The sequence below is a fragment of the Arvicola amphibius genome, chromosome 6, assembly GCF_903992535.2.
Source record: "Arvicola amphibius chromosome 6, mArvAmp1.2, whole genome shotgun sequence".
Taxonomy (NCBI): Eukaryota; Metazoa; Chordata; class Mammalia; order Rodentia; family Cricetidae; genus Arvicola; species Arvicola amphibius.
This window is the reverse complement of record NC_052052.2, coordinates 18,049,790-18,070,543: the sequence shown is the minus strand read 5'-3', so window position 1 is coordinate 18,070,543 and position 20,754 is coordinate 18,049,790. Positions and strand designations below refer to the sequence as shown.

The 20,754-nt window shown below is 52.4% G+C and overlaps 1 protein-coding gene across 1 annotated transcript in view; it reads right to left on the bottom strand.

The window, feature by feature from the left end:
• The window catches only part of Man1c1 (mannosidase alpha class 1C member 1), a 143,057-nt gene that overhangs the window by 23,660 nt on the left and 98,643 nt on the right, over positions 1–20,754 (bottom strand). Inside the window, exons 3-4 of the mRNA XM_038335379.1 lie at positions 7,911–8,026; positions 6,112–6,192 (exon numbers count right to left, since the gene is read on the bottom strand). Coding sequence (XP_038191307.1) covers positions 6,112–6,192; positions 7,911–8,026 — 197 coding nt within the window. The remainder of the gene's footprint in view (positions 1–6,111; positions 6,193–7,910; positions 8,027–20,754) is intronic.

Genomic DNA, 20,754 nt, shown 5'->3' with positions numbered 1-20,754 from the left:
GCTTCTATAGCCAGACAGCCTGGATGGAAGGTCAGGCTCCCAGATGGCTGGCTTTATAGCCATAGACCAGGTATTTCTCTCTGTCAATGTCTATGTTCATGACATGTCAGTGTCACTACTCAGATGGCAGGGGGACCTTGGGAAGAGGAGGTGAAAGCAGTCAGCATCACCTTCAAGTCCAGAGTCAGACCTCACTGAGGAGGATGCTATCAGCATCAGCACCACCCTTCGAGGAGCTGTGGGATGGTGCATGCTGGATGGTGCTGCCTGGACCTGGAGCGACCCGAGAGGTCTATGTGTTGAAGGCTTGATCACCAGGCTTGTTACTACCGGGAGATGGTAGAACCTTTAACAGCTGGAACCTAGTGAAAGGAGGTAAGTCACCGGTGAGGGGAGGTGGGGACATTGGGCTTCCCCCTTGCTCTCTGTTGCTTACTGGTCTTGCTTCCATCATGATCCTGCCATGATGTTCTGGACCACTATGGAACCAAAGAAGTATGGTCTGGGACCACTGTAAATGTGAGCCCAGTCGAGACCGCTGGAACTGTGAGCCCAGTCGAGACCACTGAAACTGTGAGCCCAGTCGAGACCACTGGAACTGTGAGCCCAGTCGAGACCACTGGAACTGTGAGCCCAGTCGAGACCACTGTAAATGTGAGCCCAGTCGAGACCACTGGAACTGTGAGCCCAGTCGAGACCACTGAAACTGTGAGCTCAGTAGAATACTTTCTTTTTGTAAGCTGGCTATCTCAGGCATTTTATTCCATGAGGAGAGCTAATTAATACAATGAGAGGGAAACAGTCTATTTGGACAGGACAAATACAGCACTGGACTAGGAGCCAAGACCAAACTATTCTCCAGATTCCAGAAACTTCTACCTTCTGGATGACAGCTTCCCCATGAGATGGCAGGGCAAGGGCCTTTCTTTGGTACTCTGAGGCCACTCAATTGTTTCCATTTACAGACAGGGAATGGAGGGCGAGGGTGAATGGGTTGTTCTAAACCCTCCACATGATGGCTAAGGAGCCATAATGAGACCCCAGTTCAGGGTCCCCAAGCAAGGTTCCAAGCTCTACAAACTGTTCCTTTGAAATGCCAGACTGACACAGAAGGATGTGTGACCGTATGACTAGCGGTGTCGCTAGTAACCATTGCCTCCTAAAGGACCAGCACGATGACTCAGTGTGTAAAGGCGCTTGCTGCTCGAGGACCTGAGTTCGATCCCTAAGACCTCCACATGTGCACCGTGACACACGTGTGTGCACACATCCACAAAACAAATGAAAAAATATAATAAATCCCATTTGTTCTTAGGAGATAAATAATTGAGAGTGTTGTGAAGGATTTTATATGACGGTTGCTTATACCAGCATTGCCTAAAATAGACTGCGGTGCACCAAGTGACAGGGAGGTGGTTCAGCTCTGGCTTCCACGCAATGTAATGTCACGCAGCCACTGAGATGATGTGGTAGAAGAATAGTTAGGAGCAGAGGAAGTATGTATACCTATGACGTAGATAAACATGCCCAAACAGGCTAACTCAGTTTAAAATGTGTTTACGTGTGGATGCATGGAAAAAGGAAACACATCAAAACGTTAGCAGTGTCCTCTCAGAAGGGTTAACCCATGGGCTGTATTTATTTCCTTCTTTTGATTTATCGGTGCTTTTTATGTAATCATTTTGATTTTGAAAGGAAGGTTTTGCTGTGTTGCCCAGGCTGGTTTTGAATGTCTATATTTGAGTAGTCCTCCTGCCTCAGCCTCCTGAGCAGTTTGGATTACAGGTATTTATGACCATGCTCAGCCTGTGTAATTTTACGATAGGACTGGGGAGATAGCTTGGTGGGTAAGACACTCATTCTGCAAGCATGAGGACCTGAGTTCGGATCCCCTGTACCCACATAAAAAGTTGGCTGAGGTTGTGGCTCCCGGACCCTCAGCACTGGGCGGGGCAGAGGGAGGTGGTGCTCCCTGGCCAGGCAGCCTAGTCTAAATGCCAAACTTAAGGTTCAGTAAGAGACATCTGGCTCTGGTCTCCCAGTTTGTGTGCGGGCACCCACCCACATGCATGACAAACATCACACACACACACACACACACGCACGCACGCACGCACGCACGCACGCACGCACACAACAGACCTAGAACACAGTTGAACTCCATATTGAACAAACTGCAGACTGGAAAAAAACTGGCTATGATGGGGAACACCTGTAATCCTGACGCCAAGGCAAGAGAAACATTTGAAGCCAGGAACTTGAGGCCAGTGTGGGCTACTCCTCGGAGGGAGGGGTAGAAGGCACATCCGTGTTGACCATGCACGGGATTTTTATTCTTAGAGGAGGGAGGGAGAAGAACACAGCTCCTGCTGCTGGGTATCCTAAGGACTTCGAGAGGATGAACGGAGGCTCTCTGCAAATAGCATGCTATTTCAGGGAAGAGCTGGAGCATTCCTGGAATTTGAGATCCATAAGGGGTCATGAGCTCAGTCACCATGGATACCTAGAGAGGATCATAAATGCCATTTAAGAGATGGGATGCAAGTCCCCAGTCTGTAGCTCTGCTGACTCAGTTTCCTGACCTTCCTAACACCACCAGCAACACAAGTCTGCTGAATGAGGGGCTGGGAGAAGAGCTCACGGACAAAGGACTCAAGGCCATGGGTCTCCTATACCACAGAACAGAACGCAAACAAACAACGAAAGTCCCATGAGGCAGCTGCTATGAGCTTCCCAACTCTGAGCGGTAAATAGGTTTGAGGACTCTGAGGGTACACGGCCTTGCCAAGGAAGAGGAGAGGGAGTGGCAGGGCTGAGGACACTGTCCAGTGCCTGTCGGTGAGTCCTGGAAGTAGACCTTGGGAGCTGGTCACCTGCCACCTGGAGCTGCAGGGTCGGCCTTGTGTGTCTGCTGCAGTGCTCCAGGTGTGTCACCAGCTTAGTGACAGAAAGGACTTGATCTCATGCAGGCTTTGGATGTCTTTACCCATCCAGAAGGTTGCTGGTGGTGAACGGAACCCACCCAGCGGTGCGGCCCAGGCAGCTGCATGGTTTCCTGAGGAGGCTGAGCTAGGATCTTCATGTCCCTCCTGTGCACGGCCCTTAGGAGGCCTTGCTGTAGCTGTCACTGACGGTCCCAGTGGTCCTGGGGAGGGACTGGGCAAACATGTATGTTCTCGAGTGAAACACGGGTCCACTCTGCCATCTTGAGAGGGAGTGGGGGGAGGAGCTGTGGCTGCAGCCCTATAGCGTCTGTAACAGCTCCCAGGGAAGGGCCCTACTAAGGCGGAGACAGCTGAACTTCAGAGCGGCTCCCTCGGGACTTTCTCTAGGACACCTGGTGTCTCTCCACATAGGGATGTGGGTTCGGTGGTCACAGTTCCAGAATTGGAGAGAACAGGAGTTTGATTCTGTAGGGCAGAAAACACGCAGAGCCAAGGGCCCAGCACACAGCCTCCCATGTCACTGTGTGACCTTCATTGAGCCCCACACTGTCTGAGCTTCAACTCCCCACTCTTCACAGTAGAATGAGGGGGTGTGTCCATTGCAGAGTTTTTGTAGAAATCGGGAAAGAGGAAGCTTATATGTGAACATGCTTCTAAACTGTGAGATGCTGTCCCAACACCTCCAGGACTAGCTCTGTCACCTTTTTAAAAAATATTTTAGCCGGGCGGTGGTGGCGCACGCCTTTAATCCCAGCACTCGGGAGGCAGAGGCAGGCGGATCTCTGAGTTCGAGGCCAGCCTGGTCTACTAGAGCTAGTTCCAGGACAGGCTCTAGAAACTACAGGGAAACCCTGTCTCGAAAAACCAAAAAAAAAAAAAAAATTTTATTATTTTATGTGTGCAGGTAATTTGGTCATGCACATGTATGTCTGTGCACCATATGTGTGCAGTGCACATGTGTGTCAGTGCATCATATGTGTGCAGTGCACATGTGCATCGGTGCACCATATGTGTGCAGTGCACATATGTGTTGGTGCATCATATGTGTGCAGTGCTCGGGAAAGCCAGAAGAGGGCATCAAATCCCCTGGGACTGGAGTTACAGAGGTTTGTGAGCTTGTGGGTGCTGGGAATTGAACCTGGGTCCTCTGCTAGAGTATCCAGTGCTCTTAGCCACTAAGTTACCTCTCTAGTGGGAAGTTAAAAAATGGAAAGCCCCCATCAGGCACCCACTGGGTGTCTGTGAGCTTCGTGTGACTGAGCCCTGGTAGCAAGCAATGACAACGGAGACAGAGGCAAGAAGGCCAAAGGGCTGGAGTAAGGCCTAGTACAGCCCTCAGTGCCTCATGGATTTGTAAGTCTGTTTCGTCACCTGCTAGTGGGTGATGCCCTCCCCGCACTGATGGGGCATCTGTGGCTCCTACAGAGCTGTGCACAGAACTCACAACCTGGTATTTAGAAAAATAACATGCCCGGAGATAGCAGGGACCATGGAGGTATGCTGCACCACTGGACAGGGGGTACAGACAGAGAACTGTTTCTCAAGTCACCCATGCCCTGGTCCACAACCCCTGGCCAGATACTGAGAAGACAAAACAAGGCAGGGGTCTGAGGGCTCAGAACTACGGACTCTTCAGAGAGGGGTCAAAGAGGACTGGGTGGCTGTCACCGAGGAACCACCAACTCCTTCCTGAGTGGCTAGTCCTCAAACACCTCCCCTCCTCCTCCTCTGCATCCATCCCTCCAACCACACCAGCTGCGGAGGTTGGGCAGGTGCCCATGAAGCACATGATTGACTTTGCCTTTGATTTTTCTGCTCCCTCCGTCATCTTCCCGTCCTGAGGTTTTCGAATGAAATCTAAGCTCTGGGTGGCTCGAAGCTGACGGCTCCCATCACCATTTTTTCGGTGGTGGCGGGGGGAAGACACGACAAATTGGTACAAGCAGTAATCTCTACTGAGGAGATTATGTTGATGGAGAGCAGCCTGAAGCGACTCAGGAGACAGAGACTTCAGCCATGACAGCTAAGGGAGGAAGACGTTCTCGGACCACAGTGATGAAGGAAGGAAGGCAGGATTTCTCTGCCGCTTGCCTGGTTTACCTGCCCGGCTCCTGGTTCCAAGTGGCAGCCGAGCTGGGCAGGGTGGCTCTCTGGATCCCGGGAAGCAGCCTGACTGATGACCTGTATTCTGGGGACGCTGCCAACCTAGCCACCCGATACTGAGACTGTGCTGTGATGAGCACTCACAAGGGGAGATGGAAGGTTCCAGTTTCTCCCAATCTCAGTACAACTCAGAATTCCCTGGCAGAGAGAAAACGTCCTTTGGAGGTGACAGCCCTTGGGCCAAACTCCTCCCTCCTGTCCCCTGTCACAAGGGCTCTTTGATCTAAAGAGGTATCATGACCATCAAGTGACCGGGGAGAAAGTGATAAGAAGGGTATTTAAGGCCACCAGCAGGTGACCCTGGGCGCTTCCTGGCCCGCACAGCCTTGCAATTACAGGCTACGGCCAGCAGGGCGGCCCCATTGCCACACTGCTCCCTTGAGAATGGGTGCAGGCCAGTATCTGGCTACAGTTCTATCCAGGACTGGAGGGAAGGAAAGTGCGGGCTGTGAGGGACATCGAAATCAATGGGTTCCGCAGCTTGGCATTTAAGACTACCAGCTGCCCTTCCAGAGGACCCAGGTTCAATTCCTCACACCCACACGGAGTCTCACAAGCGTAAACAGTTTCAGGGAATCCAATGCCTTCTGACTTTTGTGGGCACTGGACACATATGTGGTACACAGACATCCATGCAGGTGAAACACTCACGCACACTAAGAAAAAGAAAAAAAGCAGAAGGCCCTGGGAGTGAGAAGCAGCGGCCTTAGCTTTGTGGGTCTTGAGAGTTCACTTGTGAGCTGCCTAGCAGTTTGCTGGGGCGAGCGTGCCGGTTCTCATGGACATGGTTCTATTCTCAGAGGACTCCTCAGCTGCTCTGGGAGCCAAGGGTGCTCACCTGGGCCACAGATCTGAGCAATGTGGAATCCTCATGGGGACTCCTGGCTGGTCTCTGGCAGACCACACATCCCCTTGCAGCCGCTGTGAAAGAAGAGGCAGGACTATGGTTTCTCTAAGACCCGCCCAGCCTGGACAGCTCTTGGACCTCCAAGAACCAACTCACCTCTTCTCCCGTCAGGTAGTAGGCCGAGAGCAGTCCTCCGATGTAGCGGATGTTCACTTCAAACAAAGATGCTTCTCCACTCTGCAAGAAGGCAGGGAGGAGACAGCAAGGATCCGGGTGAGCTCCCAGAGAGTTCTCCAGGCCCTGGACACAGGCCACACTGCTCCCCTTAACACACACCTGTGTCCTGCTCTGGGGACCCCAGCAGGCCAGGCCACGGCTCGGTTTTCGTAGCAGAGGTCGAGAGGGGCCAGCACCTGCCTGGCAGTTGCTACTGTGCATTTAAGTGTTCCAAATAAACACCAGCTTTGGCTCCCTTCCCCAGCCTTGCCAGAGGCCATTGGAGCAGTTACACCTGGCCGTGCTCCAAGGAGCTCCAAGGACCTGTGCCGAGCTGCGGGAGAAGCTTAGCCCGAAGAGAGGCAAAGCTGGAGTGAAACGAGGGAGGTCCTTCCCTGGGGTTGCAGAGCCGGGTAGGGCTGAGCAGGAGGCTATGGACAGATGTCTGTGTGAGAGCCGCCAGTCTCTGGGCTCATTCACTCTGCCCTGCTCCATGGGCATGCGAAACAGGTGTGGGGGCATCATGCCAAGGACAGGGCCTTGCTAAATTCCCCACGTGAGCCATGTATACGGCTCTGTGACTTGAAACAGACCTCTCTTCCCCCGCCTCCCCCCCGGGGTTTCCTACTACATAGAACAGGTCTGTCACTACTTCCCCGGCAGGCCTCGTCACAGAAGCTGTGGCAGGGTCTCACACAGGCCCTGTTGCCACCTCCTTTGCCCCAGGTGCTCACTTCACCAGCTTTCTGCATCGTATTTTAAATTTTTATTTGTAACACTGACGGCTTAGACAAATGCTTCATATCCCCAGTTTTCTTTTTTCTATATTTTAAGGCAGGATCTCACTAAGTGGTCCAGGCTAGCCTTGAACTTTTGCTCGCTACCTCAGTCTCTAGAATAGCTGGGCTTCCAGGCTTGCACTACCAAGCCTGGCTCAAGCTTTTGTTACTGATAGCAGTAACAAAATATTTGATAACAAATCGGGATTTGTTAATCTGGAGGATTTTTCCATCAGCAAAGGGTGGGCAAAACTCAGTTCAGTTCCTTCCTGCTTCATAGCGCTCTATAACACCACTCCATTCTCCAGATGAAAAAGCTAAGGTTTAAAGAGGTGACCTCCCACCTTCATTTTTTCTGGAAACACTCTAGCTTGCCCCAGCCTGTCTGAGTGTCCACAGCTCCCTGGTCCCCTGGGCAGGCCCATCCTCTGCCTGGAGGACCTGGAGGCCGCCCAGGGCGATCAGGTGAGTCCTGAAAGATGCCCGTCTGCTTCTCTCTCATCACAGAAAAGGAGCAAGGGCGCTATACTCCCTCCCCTGGCCTCACGGACACCAGAAGCTGCAAAGGCCTCAAAGTGAGTCTAATAATTATAAAAACGGAGAGGAGGTGACTTTGCACTTGTGTTGACTTTGTGGGACCATAAAATCCTCGCTACAGCCTCTGTCATGGTCATCCTTCCTGTCTTGGTGAGGAGACTGATGTTCAAGGGGGCGGGACGCCTTCCGCAGTTCTCTGGTCCAGTTCTCAGGTCCCCCAGGTCTCTTGCCTCTAACAAAGCCACTTCCCTTCCTACCTCTTGCTGAGCAACACGCCCAAGATGAGAAACGTGGGGAGGGGAGGGATGGCTGTCAGCTGGGAGACAGCCCCACCGCAAGGCTGCTCTACTGCATAGCCGCAGGCACAAGTGTGCCGTCTGTAGAGCTGGAGACTGGCCCATCTCCCCATGGCCGCTGACTCACCACGTTCAGGTGGAAGCTGTCTTGCACCCAGGCCTTGGCCTCTTGGAACTCCTCCTTCAGCTCCATGAGGTAGAGGGTGTCAAGGGAATCGATGATGGTTGCCCCACCGAGGCCACCTGTAGGCACAGAGAATTGCATGTGTGACCTGGGGCCATTTTCATCCTTCTCATTTTCAGGTAGAAAAGTCACTCTTCCTCCATGGTCCCCAATACTTGGAAAACTCCAAGGCCCCAGCCATAGGGACTCCAGTACCACCAGTGAGGGCCAGGATGGATCCATCACCCTGTCTCCTTGTGGGAGGAAAGATGGAGGCCAGGATGGGCCTTCCAGGACCATGGTCACTCCTTGGTCACCGAGTGACTCAGTTCCAGGTAACACCTGCACTGACCCATGTAGCACACACAGCTCCCAAGGCACAGCCATTCCCATGGCTCATTCACCCTGATTTCTGCTTTATCCTGTGGAAAAATGCAGGTGGTTTTGCAGAGAGAGACACTGCAGGACTGTGAACCCAGGGAGGATGTAGGCAAACTCCAAACCTGTGCTACAGACTGGAATATAGCACAGGGGCTCCCCACACACAGGTGAGGTAGGCCTGCCTTGATGAGCTTGGAAGAAAACCCGGGGATCTTTTCAGTTATAAACAAACACAAACAAAAATCTCAGAAGTCCTAAGGCCAGACATTGTCTATCAAATAAAGAGGCAGGTATGGGTTACCTCTTTTCAAGTGGTTGGTCAGTGGGGTCCCATAGACTCCCCTAAATATTTCAGGCTATTCCTGTTCCTACTGCTTACCATCTGTAACTTTATGGTAAGATCCTATTGCTGAAGGCAACACACACCTGAATCATAGCACATGGTGAAATCACGCTGCTACTGATTTGGCCTCTTCATCCCTACTGGCTAGCTTTCGCGGTGCTGGGAGGGGCTGTGCACGCTATTGGAGGAGTAAAGTAATTATGGATCTTACCTAGTTCTGAACACTGACAGCTGCAGTAGCAACTGGCCTGGCAAGAGACGCCCAGTGGTGCCGTAGCGGCTCTAACGTTATGGGAGTAATCAACCACTTTCTGACTGGACTTGAATCCTGTACTACAAGACTAAACTCGTGCCTAGCACTATTCACTGGGTCAAAAGCCTGTGATTGGCCAGGCCATAAGCCCTAGGGGAGAACCTAGTACTATTACTTTGCTAAATGGACAGAATATCCAGCTGCCTCCTAAGTACTTTTCTTTGTATGCATAGATTAACACCCCGCTCAAACTTCATCAGAGAAGATTATTTGTTTACTCGTTTACTTATTGCAGGAGATGGTGACTTAGACAGAGAGTCACCACTGGCTAACATGCATAGACTAAGAGACCATGGAGAATTGAGCTCTAAATGGGACATCTATACTCCTCACCCAGGGCTCAGGGATTGTCTGGGAAAGGGGGTGGAAAGATTTCGAGAGCCAGAGAGAGCAGATGTTTGAAGCAAAACAGTATTTGCCAGACATGACAGGCCCTTGCACACACGAACTCACAGTGGCTGGGATAGCATGCATAAGAACTGCACAAGACCAAGCCAGAAAGAATCCCAGAGTGAAGTCCCAGCCCAGCCGAGGAGCTATTGGCAACCAATGGCAGCTGGCGGAAGAGAGCCCGTTCTTTCCAGGAATTTCCTAATACATCATTAGGGGCGGGCTTTGAGGGTTTGCAGCCTTGTTCTACTTCCTGTTCTCTCCCTCCCTCCCTCCCTCCCTCCCTCCCTCCCTCCCTCCCTCCCTCCCTCCCTATCTCTCTCTCTGCTTCCTGTGTACAGTTGAGATGTGACGGCTCAACTTCCTGTTTCAGGCACTTGCTGCCACGCCTCCTAGGCCACTATGGACTCTCTATATGGAAACAGACCCTCAAGTAAACGCTTCCAGATGCCACTTTCGGCTGTGTGTTTTATCCTAGCAACAAAAGAGCAATTCATACACGACACATGAGCCAGGAGATGCCTGTACCCCAGTAAAGACAGACAAGTGATGCCAAGTGGACTCAGGGCTTTTAAGAGTACATGAAGTTGGGGAGGAAGAGTGGTAGAGAAGACAGGGGAGGGACTAGAGGGGACAGGAAAGGGATGGGTTTGATCAAACAGTACAGGCAGGTAGGATATTCTCAAGTAATAATAAAAGAAAATTAAAAAATGAAAACAGTGGCTGGAGAGATGGCTCAGTGGTTAAGAACACTGACTGCTCTTCTAGAAGTCCTGAGTTCAATTCCCGGCAACCACATGGCGGCTCACAACCATCTGTAATGAGATCTGGTGCCCTCTTCTGGCCTGCAGGCATACATGGAGGCAGAATGTTGTATACATAATAAGTAAATAAAACCTTTAAAAAAAATAAAAAGTGAAAACAGAACGGGTGGTAGAGATGGCTCTGTGGGCGAAGTGGTGGCTATGCCTGTACTTCCAGCGCTGGGGAAGCAGACGCAGGCGGATCCCTGGAGCCCTATGGCCAGCCAGCCTAGCCTTGTCAGCGAGCCCCAGGCTCATGAGTCCCTGTGTCATACAATCTAAGACAGCACTTGAGGAGCGACAGTTGAGGCTCTCCTCTGGGTTCTACATACATGTGTACATGTGCGCACATATCTTCTCTCTTACACAAAGCCAACGACAACTAAGCAAAACTCCAAAAGCAGCATGGCGGGCGCACTTCACCGCAAAGAGAAAAGTGAGAAGTCTCCACGCTGGAGACTGCGGGGCTCGGAGCTTATCTCTGGGTGCTGGGGCAGAAATGTTCTTTATTTCTTCTGGGTTATTTTACTGCTAGAGATTTATTTCCATTAAAAAGAAAAATGGGAAACAGTTTTAGACAAAGAAACCAGACAAACGTGCAACCCAAAAGTCCTCCAGTTCTCGCCTGTTCCAGTTCAATGAGTCCACGAAGAATAATCACCGCTTGTCCTGCCGCCCTGACGCTGGTCCTGGGTGTGAAAACTGAGATAACTTGTCCCCGCCTTCATCACTGTTGAACCAGGCAGGAGAGGACTGGGGAAAGACTCAGATGGTTGGGTACTGTCAGAGCCCGGAATGGAAAGGACTGGGGGGAGAGAGAGGGAAGGGTGAACATGGTGACACCTGGAGAGATTCCTGGAGGGGGGAGAAGAGGAGGAGGAGGAGGAGGAGGAGGAGGAAGAGGCTGACTTTCATCAATATCTTATAGCTAGAGTTACAGCCAGCAGCAATGTCCTTTAGGGCCCAGAGCACTTTCACCCCTAAATTCCTCCAGAGAGACTGGTACCCAGATTCTCCTCAGATGTCCCAATTTGCAGACACTCAGGTACCATCTAGAAATGGTATCGATTTGGGTATGACCTAGGCAATTCTCCCATGAACTCTATTTCATCCCAGATGAGTTACAAAACTTAGTCTCAGCTAAGTCCCTGTCACACTGTGTTATGAGAGCCTAAAGATAAAAATAAGATCATGTTTGGTATACACCTTTCCCCCAAGTATTTTCCATTTGTGGCCGACTGAACCCACTCATGTGAAACCAAGGGAGGCAGAGAGCCTAGAGTACAACCTTCAGGAGAATGGCTGTCTCCTCTCTGCCGCTGCTGAAGCTGGGGGGAATGGAGTCACAGGCTCTGCCCTCCTGAGCAGAACCCACCGAGTCTGGCCTGGCTTCAGGGCCTGCACGTTCAGCGTTCCACGGCCTGTGTGTCTCTAACTGCTCACTCGTGTCTATAACGCACACAGAGGATCCTGGACTGAATCGTGGGAGGGCATGGTGTGATAAAAGGCACAGCCCGAGAAAGAACCAGAGAGAGGAATGACAGGGAGAACTGGGACAAAGACAGGGTCAGAAGTGAAGGACATAGCTATCACCAGAAGGGAGGGCTGGCCACAGAGAACGGGGATGTCACATGTCTGGGTGCTTAAACTGGGCTGAAGTGAACTTGTGGAGTATCGGCCCCTCCCACAACCACAAAGTCAGGCCAGCATGCCTTTCCTAGCTGCCCCCTCCCCCGCTCTGGGTGTTCTCTTTAGGTGTCCCCTCTAGATGTCCCCTCTGGGTGTCCTCTTTAGGTGTCCCCTCTAGATGTCCCCTCTAGCTGCCTCCTCTCTGGGTCCAGCAAGGCTCCGGTGAAGACTTTATCCCCTGGAGATGCTTAGGCTCCTTGGGTTGCTGGTCTGGAGCCCAGGCCCCATTCTGCAGGGCCTGGTGACCTGGGGCCCTGTCTAGCGTATCCCATGCAGGTTGCAAAGCTGGTGTTTTAAGGCCTGGAGTGACTCTGAGGTCCTGGTGGATCACCCTTTCATCTCACAGACTAGGCCCTATAAAGGACTAAGCCAGCTCAGGGGAGATGAGCTTCCGCCACCAGTGTGGCCTCTCAACTCTGGACAAAGGGACCTAAGCGCTCACCCATCTGGCAGCCAGCTACAAGCCGGAGCCAGGTGGAAGCTGAGCCCCTCCCTCCAGGGCACAGCAGTGTCTTATTTCAGAACCCTGCTCTGGGTCACCTGTTTTTACCTCAATCGCCCTCTGTCTCGTGGGGCCCTGCAGGAGAGCAATCCATCAGGTCCCCACGTCACCTCAAGACACCTGATGTGGACACCTGAGTTTGCTGGTCTGAGGCTCTGGGGCTTCTTGGTTTGGTTGATCTCTACCCCGCCCCCACCCCGCACCTGGCTGGGCTGGGGTCCAGCAAGGCACTCCAGGCTCAGGATTACTCCAGAGCCCAGGCTGCATGAAAAGAAGGCCCTATCCCCAGTCCAACCCTATATGGTGCCTGGACAGCTTTCACAGGGAACAGATGACAGCCAGTAAAGAGGCCATGATCTATGTATTCCTAAAGATCCAACAGGGCTCAGAACAGCAGCCAGGACCTTTCATGCGGCTGCAGCCATGGTGGGCTCTGGCCTGGCTTCCTCTCCCAGCTTCCTCTCTGAGATCTACCTTCACATAGGATAACCTCTCAGAGCAGGAGACAGCAAAAAGAACAATGAACAAAGGCCCCGGGAAGCAGAAGAACTAGCTCAAACCAGCATGAGCCAGCAGCACACCTGTGAGCATCAAAGTTATCTGTGAATGAAGGGAAGACCCCTGAGCGGGGCACTGGGGAGAGCCATCGCGGGTCCCTGGGCATGAGCCACCTGCCGTAAATTCATCCACCCTTGCTTAGTGAGCACTAAGTGCTTGATAAATCAGTTCACTGCTTTTTCCTGGGGTCCCTTTGTCCCCCTTGAAACAACGGCCTGTCTAGGGTTGTGAAGTGTGGGAGACTCTCCTGGTCCTCCGTCCAGGGGAGGAAGAGGATGTTGTCATCTCACTGTTCTGATGTTTGTCCCTGAAAGAAACCTTCTCCAGAAGCCTCCTGTGGGCTGAGACGCTCTGTCTCCATCTCCACTAGCCTGTGGATGGCGCAAGCTAGCTGGGCTTTCTGAGCCTCATTCTCCTCTTTGACATGGGACAGTATGTAGGGGACCTGCCTTGTGATACTGCCGGCTGCAGTGGGACACCATATACCAGCATCTGGGTCCTGTACCCGACTGTCTCAGAAGCCCCTCTACAGTGGGTATCTCCTGCTTAGACCATCATGACCCCTGACCTCTGTGTAACAGCTTCCAGCACGGCTTCCATTCTCCTATGTGTTGTCTTCCTAAAACCAGAGCCAGTGGTGTCTCCCCAGGTTCAGGGATCTGCCACGGCTCCTCAGTATCCATAAGGCATGTTCACCCTGCCTCCACAGCGTTGAATGATTCTCCCCGTGTTGTGGAAGGATTATAGCTTCCATATTCTTTTTTCTTTCTTTCCTTTTTTTGTTTTTTTTTTGTTTGTTTGTTTTTTTGTTTTTCGAGACAGGGTTTCTCAGTGGCTTTGGGGCCTGTCCTGGAACTAGCTCTTGTAGACCAGGCTGGCTTCAAACTCACAGAGATCTGCCTGCCTCTGCCCCGGAGTGCAGGGATTAAAGGCGTGCGGCACCACCGCCTGGCTAGCTTGCACATTCTTTAAGGCCTGCTTCCCACACAGTCTTCCCTGATTCTACTTGTGAACCTGTTCCCACTCAGAGCATGCCCACAGCATTCTTGTGGGCCATGCTCCCTCCATGCATTGGAGGGCTTTAACTTTCCTTCCAAACATCTGATGAATGTCGAAGGTCAAAGGTTCCTCTGTCTCTCTTGTCCCTCTTCCATTGAACCTTGTAGCTTTGCTTCCCAGCAGCCCTAAGGGGGGAGAGTCCCATGCAAAGGGTCACCAGTCTTTCCTGTGGCCTCTTCATATGCCTCTGAGTTTGTAGCCTCTCTACCAACTATTGTTCCCGTCCCCCTGTGGTAGTCTAGTGCCCACCTTGCACGCCCTTGGCATCGTCTGACGCCCATCCCCTGGTGTGAAATCATGCCTTCTGCTATGTCCTCTGAGAAGCCTTCCCTGGCATGCCTGGCACAAGGGCTCTCATTCCTGTTAGTTCTGAAGGAACCATCCGTGTCTGTCCTTCCACAATAGTTGGAACCCTAGTCTTCAGGGAGTTGTCCCTGTACCGCCCGCCTGTACTACATGACAGTACGGTACTACTCTTGTATTGCAGCGCCTGCACTACAGGGCCATTTGTGAGCTGGGCAAGGGCCTGGAGATTTAAACACACACAAAGACACACAGACAGAGACACGAGTCATCCTTGAAACAGGAATGCCCTAAGAATGCCCCCTTTATTGTATCCAGGGGCAGCTTATATATGGATCCTTAACTGATAGCCACACCCCAGCCAAACCCACCAGAAACCACTCCCCGTCATTAGGAACTCCTGAGGGTCTCTTGCTCAGAGCAGCTGCAAGCATAACACGTTGTTTACAAGAAATTCAGGATCTGGGGGTTCACAGCTCCCAACATGTCCCCATGCCCAAGAAACAGCTGTTGGGGAACGGTGAGAAGGCAGGAGACAGGAAGCCAAAGATGTTCCTATGGCCTCTTCCTGACTCCATCCTGGGTTTAGACGGGGGATGGGGAAGAGGCATGGATGACACGGGGTACAACTCTCCGACTTGCTTCTCCCTATGGTGGCTGATTCCTAGTCACCTTTACTGACTCTTCACTGCCTGCCATCTCCACACCCTGGGCTGTCTGAGATTCAGTCTGGGCCTGTTCCTGTCAACACGTTTGGGACCCCAGGTTTAAATGTCCTGCCAGGACCTCGTCCCTTATGTCGTTGGAGATTGCAGGCACTATCTCCATGAACACTCTGGAAGCTTCCTGCTCCTCCTTACAAATGGACCCTCAGCCCCTGTGCTCGCTCCCCCATAGCCAACCCCTGCTCTCTCCGGTGCAGCCCTTTTCTGCAGCATAACCCAAGCTATAAGCCCCTAGGCTTCTTCCCCTGTCCATCCCTCTTCCCCGCCTGTCTGTCCTCTACGAGGCTAGAGGGAGCCAAGTCACTGACGGAGGGTGGCTCAGGCTCTAAAGTATTTAGCACACAAGCATGAACGAGGGCATATCTCATTCCCGGAATCATATCTCGATTCCAGGATAACCTGATTTGTATCCTCAGAACTCAAGGAAAAAGCGGGGCATGGGGCTGGCGAGATGGCCCTGTGGGTAACGGTGCTTCCCAGCAGGGCTGATGACTGAGTTTGGTCTTCAGGACCTACCTGGTAGACGAGAGAAGTGACTCCTGTGCTGTAGGAGGGCTGTGTTTGTTCCTGGCTGCTCAGCCCCAAAATAATCACACAGAAACCATATTATTTGCAATGTTGTTTGGCCAATAGCTTAAGCTTATTTCTGGCTAACTCATATCTTAAATTAACCCATCCCTGTTAATCTGTGCATTGCTGGGTAAAGTTCCAACATCTGTCTCTGGCAGGGCTGCATGGCTTCTCCTTACTCCCCCTTCTTTCTACCAGCATTCAGTTTAGTTTTCCCTACCCACCTCTTCTGCCCTGCTATAGGCTCAAGCCGGCTTTCTTTATCCATTAATCAATAAAAGCAATACATATATAGAAGGCCCTCTCACACCACTCCTGCAATTTGTCCTTTGACCCCCCACACATATATGCACACGAAATAAATAAATGTAATAATAAAAAAGCCTCAGGTGGCATGTTTTTATAATCCTGTTCTGGGGAGACTTAGGGTTAGGGTTAACCTTTACTCTTGCTGGATGTGGTAGCATAAAGCTTTTGTCCCAAGCATTTGGGAGGGAGATGCAGATGAATCTCTGTGAATTCAAGGCCAGCCTGGTTTACATGAGTTCCAGGGATACATAGTGAGGTCTTGTTTAAAAAAACAACACAACAAGGCCGGGAAGTGGTGGCGCACGCCTTTAATCCCAGCACCCGGGAGGCAGAGGCAGGCGGATCTCTGTGAGTTCTAGAGCAGCCTGGTCTACAAGAGCTAGTTCCAGGACAGGCTCCAAAGCCACAGAGAAACCCTGTCTCGAAAAACCAAAAAAAAAAAAAAAAAAAAAAAAAAAAAACAACACAACACACACACAAAAAAAACCCTTGACATCTCTGTGGAACGAGAAATGGAGACAGGAGGATCCTTAAGGCTCAATGGAGAGCCAGTCTACCCTAATCAATGAACTCCAGGCCAATGAGAGACCAGGTCTCAGTAACCAAGGCGGAAGCACCTGAAGAGGGTGGACACTCGGGGTCACCCTCTGGCCTCCGTAGGTCTGCACACTCCGCCTTGCACAGCTTCCTACTGAGAGAAGGCAGGGTGAGAACCCCAGGCTCCAACACCCCCTCCAGGGCTGCCTCTACAGAGCCACTCGCCCAGCCTGTGTCTCTACCAACTCTGCCATATAATAATGATTTTTTTTTTATGTGATGTTATATTAACACAGAGAAACGGGCCAGGGTGGGCAACTCTAGCTCCGGGAAGAACATTTAGAAGGAAAAAAAATGACCCAAGGCCTAGCCTATTACGGCGTCTCCCCAGAGCCACACACTAATGGCTGCGTTTAATTTAATGATACAATCCGCAGAGACTTCTCTTGGTCTCAAGTGCAACAACATGTGCGTCTTTTCTTGGCTGCCACGGAGAGCAGGGTGGCTGTGTGCGCCAGGCTGTAATTTCATAGATTGAGGCAAAGGCGCTGCCCACCCACGGGAATGAGGCTCTCCGGGATATTGAGGGATACTGACACTCTGTCCATGGCCCTACCCCAACGCCTGGGCAGGACAGGTAATTACCTGGACCAATGGAATAAAGGATGGCAGGATATGCTGATTTCCAGGCAGAAGCCGAGTGGCACCTCTCTCCCCTGCATCTGTGGGGGACGGTGCCATATCACAGGGGAGCCCAAGACATTCACCAGGAGGCCATGCACATTCATCCCGACAGTCTCACAGACTGACAGTCTCGTCAGAGACCGGCTAACAACTGCCGTGGACTCCAGATGCACCAATAGAAAGCTCCACCTCCAAGCCTCCCCAGCTGAGTGCCTGCACACAGCTACAGAAGAGCCAAGCCTGCTGAGCCCGCTGAGAATGTCTGACCTGTCTAATCGGAGAGCCTCAGCAAATACCTGCTCAAAGCACTAAACCCGGGAGCAGCCAAGGCGCCTAGAAAGCCCACTCCATGCCTTTCTAGGAAGATCTGTGAAAGTGGCACATGCCCCACCCCCACCCCGACCTCTCCACAAGCATCCTGTACACTGTTGAAAACCACTGTCCTGGAGGACGAGGCCATCTGGCTGCACTGAAACCTGTTTCTTTCCTTAGGTAGCCCAGGCCCCTGGCCCTCCTGCTGTGGCTTCCTGTGGGTTGAGAGCACAGGAACAAGCCAGCCACCCAGGAGCCTTTCCATCCCTATGTGGCCTAGGTTTTTTTTTCCCCTCCTGGAATGTTTATGATGCCGTTTCCTGGGTCACTCGAATTGCACTCAGAGGCTGTTTCCAGGCAAAGGCTTCTTGGGGCCTCTCTGAGGAAAAGCATTATTAGGAACTATTCCCGGAATCCAGAATGCTCGCTAGAAGCTGAGTAACACAAGGCTCTTTACTCAGTCTGACCTGCCCACACCGCTGACCTACTTAAAAGCTCCATTCCTCCTGCTCCCCACGGTCAAACTCCTGATGCACTGAGAAATGATGCAGCCCAGGCCTCACAGACCCTGCACGGTGCCTGTTACCCACTCTGCAAGTGATGGCCTGCACCACCACAGGGCACCAGCTGTGCCCTGGGTCCCCCAGGGGCAGTCGCTAGCACAGCTCTCTGTGCTTGGGATGCATTTTGCTAGGGTTCCAAGGTGTCCCCCACATCTTAGGAACATAAATTCCAATGCAACAGTATTGCAGACGGGACCTAGGAGACACAGAGTTCCCCGGGGCTCCGTTCACAGGGCAAAAGGATGCTGTTATCAGAGGAGTGGGCTGGGTATCACAGGATGCGCTTGGCCTCCTTCCTCTCTGCTGCTCTTCTGCCTCTCACTGTGGATGACAGCAGAAGAGCTCAGCTGCGCAATGCCCTCAGGTCCTGGTCTGGGGTTGACACCCCAGAAAATGCTGTCCATGAAGCATGAAACCTGACAGATGCCCATGGCCGGCATGACCTCACCGGAGCTGGCCCTCTCCGTGCTCACTTGGAGCCAGGCACCGCAGCGCTACACAGGGCTCTCTTAAGCCTCGTGACAGTTCTCGTAATGCTATCCTCTCATAGATGAGGATCAGGGCTTAGCGGATTAAGTCACTTGCTCAAGATTCATCCATCCAGCCCAAGTCTGTTTTCTGGGTGCAGGAGCCTGGCACAGGAGTGCTGTGGGGAGAGAGAGACTAAGGTCCAGGCATTAAGGTCCTGGAAAAAGGTTGGGTGACTTTGCGGGGGCAATGTGAACACACACTTTCTCAGCCCAGGCAGGGTACCAACGACACACCACAGTAACACACGCAGCCTGGCTTGATTAACCAGTAATGAATGGTGCTTACTTACTGGAGTGTGACCCCAAAACTGCTGCATCACATAAAAGCCTCACCCACCTAATCTTCCTTTATACAAGTAGTACTTTTGGACCACATGTACCGAGGCATAGTTACAGGCCGCCAGGGGCAGAGGTGGAGCTCCACAGCACAGGGGAAGAGGGTAGCTGAGTGGGGGCTGCATTTGAAAGTGGTGGCGGGTGGGGGACGACTTTGGTCAGGAAGAGCTGTGTCCTTCTGATCAGAGCTGGCAGGGCACACACAGGGCAGAGAGTGGGGTGTGGTAGGGGGAATGTACACTGCAGAGCTGGGAGAGAGTAAATCTTAGCAGGTTCATGGAACAGAGGGTGGTAGCCGGCGGCACCGAGGATGGGGGGGTGGGGAGCAGCAGGTGGAGGGGGGGTCAGCCTCAGGCTATACAGGGCTGTGGGGCTAAGGGATGGGGGTGTCTAGCTAGCTTAGGACCACATCTGATGGGCTGCTGTGTGAAGAGTGATCTGGAGGGGACCCAGAGAAGATCTTAGGGAAAGCTATGATCTGAGTCTGGGGTGTACCCAATAGTCATTTAGGGACGTGTGCGTGTGCGTGTGCGTGTGCGTGTGCGTGTGTGTGTGTACTGGCAGGAAGAACTTAAGCTTTAAGGACCCCCGCCCTCCTACAGATCTAGGTGGAGTTAGCCAGCTGCCCCTCTCTGCCCTGCTAAGAGAGCCTCCATCTGTCTGTAACAGCGGGGTCTCCCCATCCCAGGGCAGTTATAGATCCTGCCTGGTATACACTGTGGCTACACAGAGCTAAGCACTGACCACTATCACTAAGCATTCTCTTACTCAATGGGCCAGAGCCAGGAGATACAGATGTGTGGCTCTGATAACCAGAGGAATATTTATTAGGTCACCCCCATGACACACATGGGATGGCAGAAGCAGTGCGGGGTTAGGTGGGTGGGAGCCTGGCACAGAGCTGCGTCCCTGGGATGGATGGTCCTTCCAGCCACAGAGAAGGGGCAGGACTCTGGAGATGCCAAGCAAGCCTTCCTCAGTTTCCTTGTCTGTATAATAGGAGCAATTACACCTGTTAAGGCTGCCCCGGGGGCTGAAGAACGCACAAAAGGAGGGCTGTAGCAGCTCTCCTGGAACCCAGGAGCACTTCCTGTCTGCAGTGTTGAGGACAGAACGCAGGTCCTCTCGCACGCTGGCACCCTACCCGTGAGGGGCACCCCGAGCCTTGACAGCACAGCCACAGCTTCCTGACAAGCTGGCAAGAGGCTGTGGTTACAGATACGGAACAGAGACTTAGATTCAGCTAAATGTCCCAGAGTGGGGAGTGGGAGCCAGGTTCTGCCCCAGACACCTCTTGTCACCACTGTGACAGTCCTTGGTGCAGGGGGTCAAGGGCACTTCTCTGCAACCTGTGTTTCTTCCTACCCAGGGCTCCAGTGCTATCCCTTGGCTGGCACTGTCTGTGTGTAAGGAACCTGCTGTCTCTCTCCCTGGAGGCCTGGAGGCCTGGGGCCCCTCATCACAGTACGGGGACCCCAGCTTGCACGACTTTCTATAGGTTCCTCCAGGCTGATGTCTCCCCATGCTGTTCTATGTCCTACAGTGCACTGTCTGACCCAGATGGGCTCGCAGGAAGTGCTGTTTCCATGATGTAGGATCTGGGAAGGCAGAGGTCTTGAAGCCCTGTTATATATCTCCAAACCCTCAAAGACCCAGGAGGATGCTGGCTCCATGGCAGGTTCTGAGTCAAGAGTACAGAGTAAGCCCACAGAACAGACCAAGAAGCAAGTGTGACCAGCATCTGGAGCAGTTGGCCCCAGCATTGAGAGAAGAGGCAGAGAGAGACCCAGTGGGCAGCCCTGGGCTTTGCCTTTCTTGGATCGCAGAGCCTTGAAGTAAAATGTACTCTCTCTTTCTCCGTTTCTCCCCTCTGAGTCAGGGTCTCACTATGTATCCCTGGC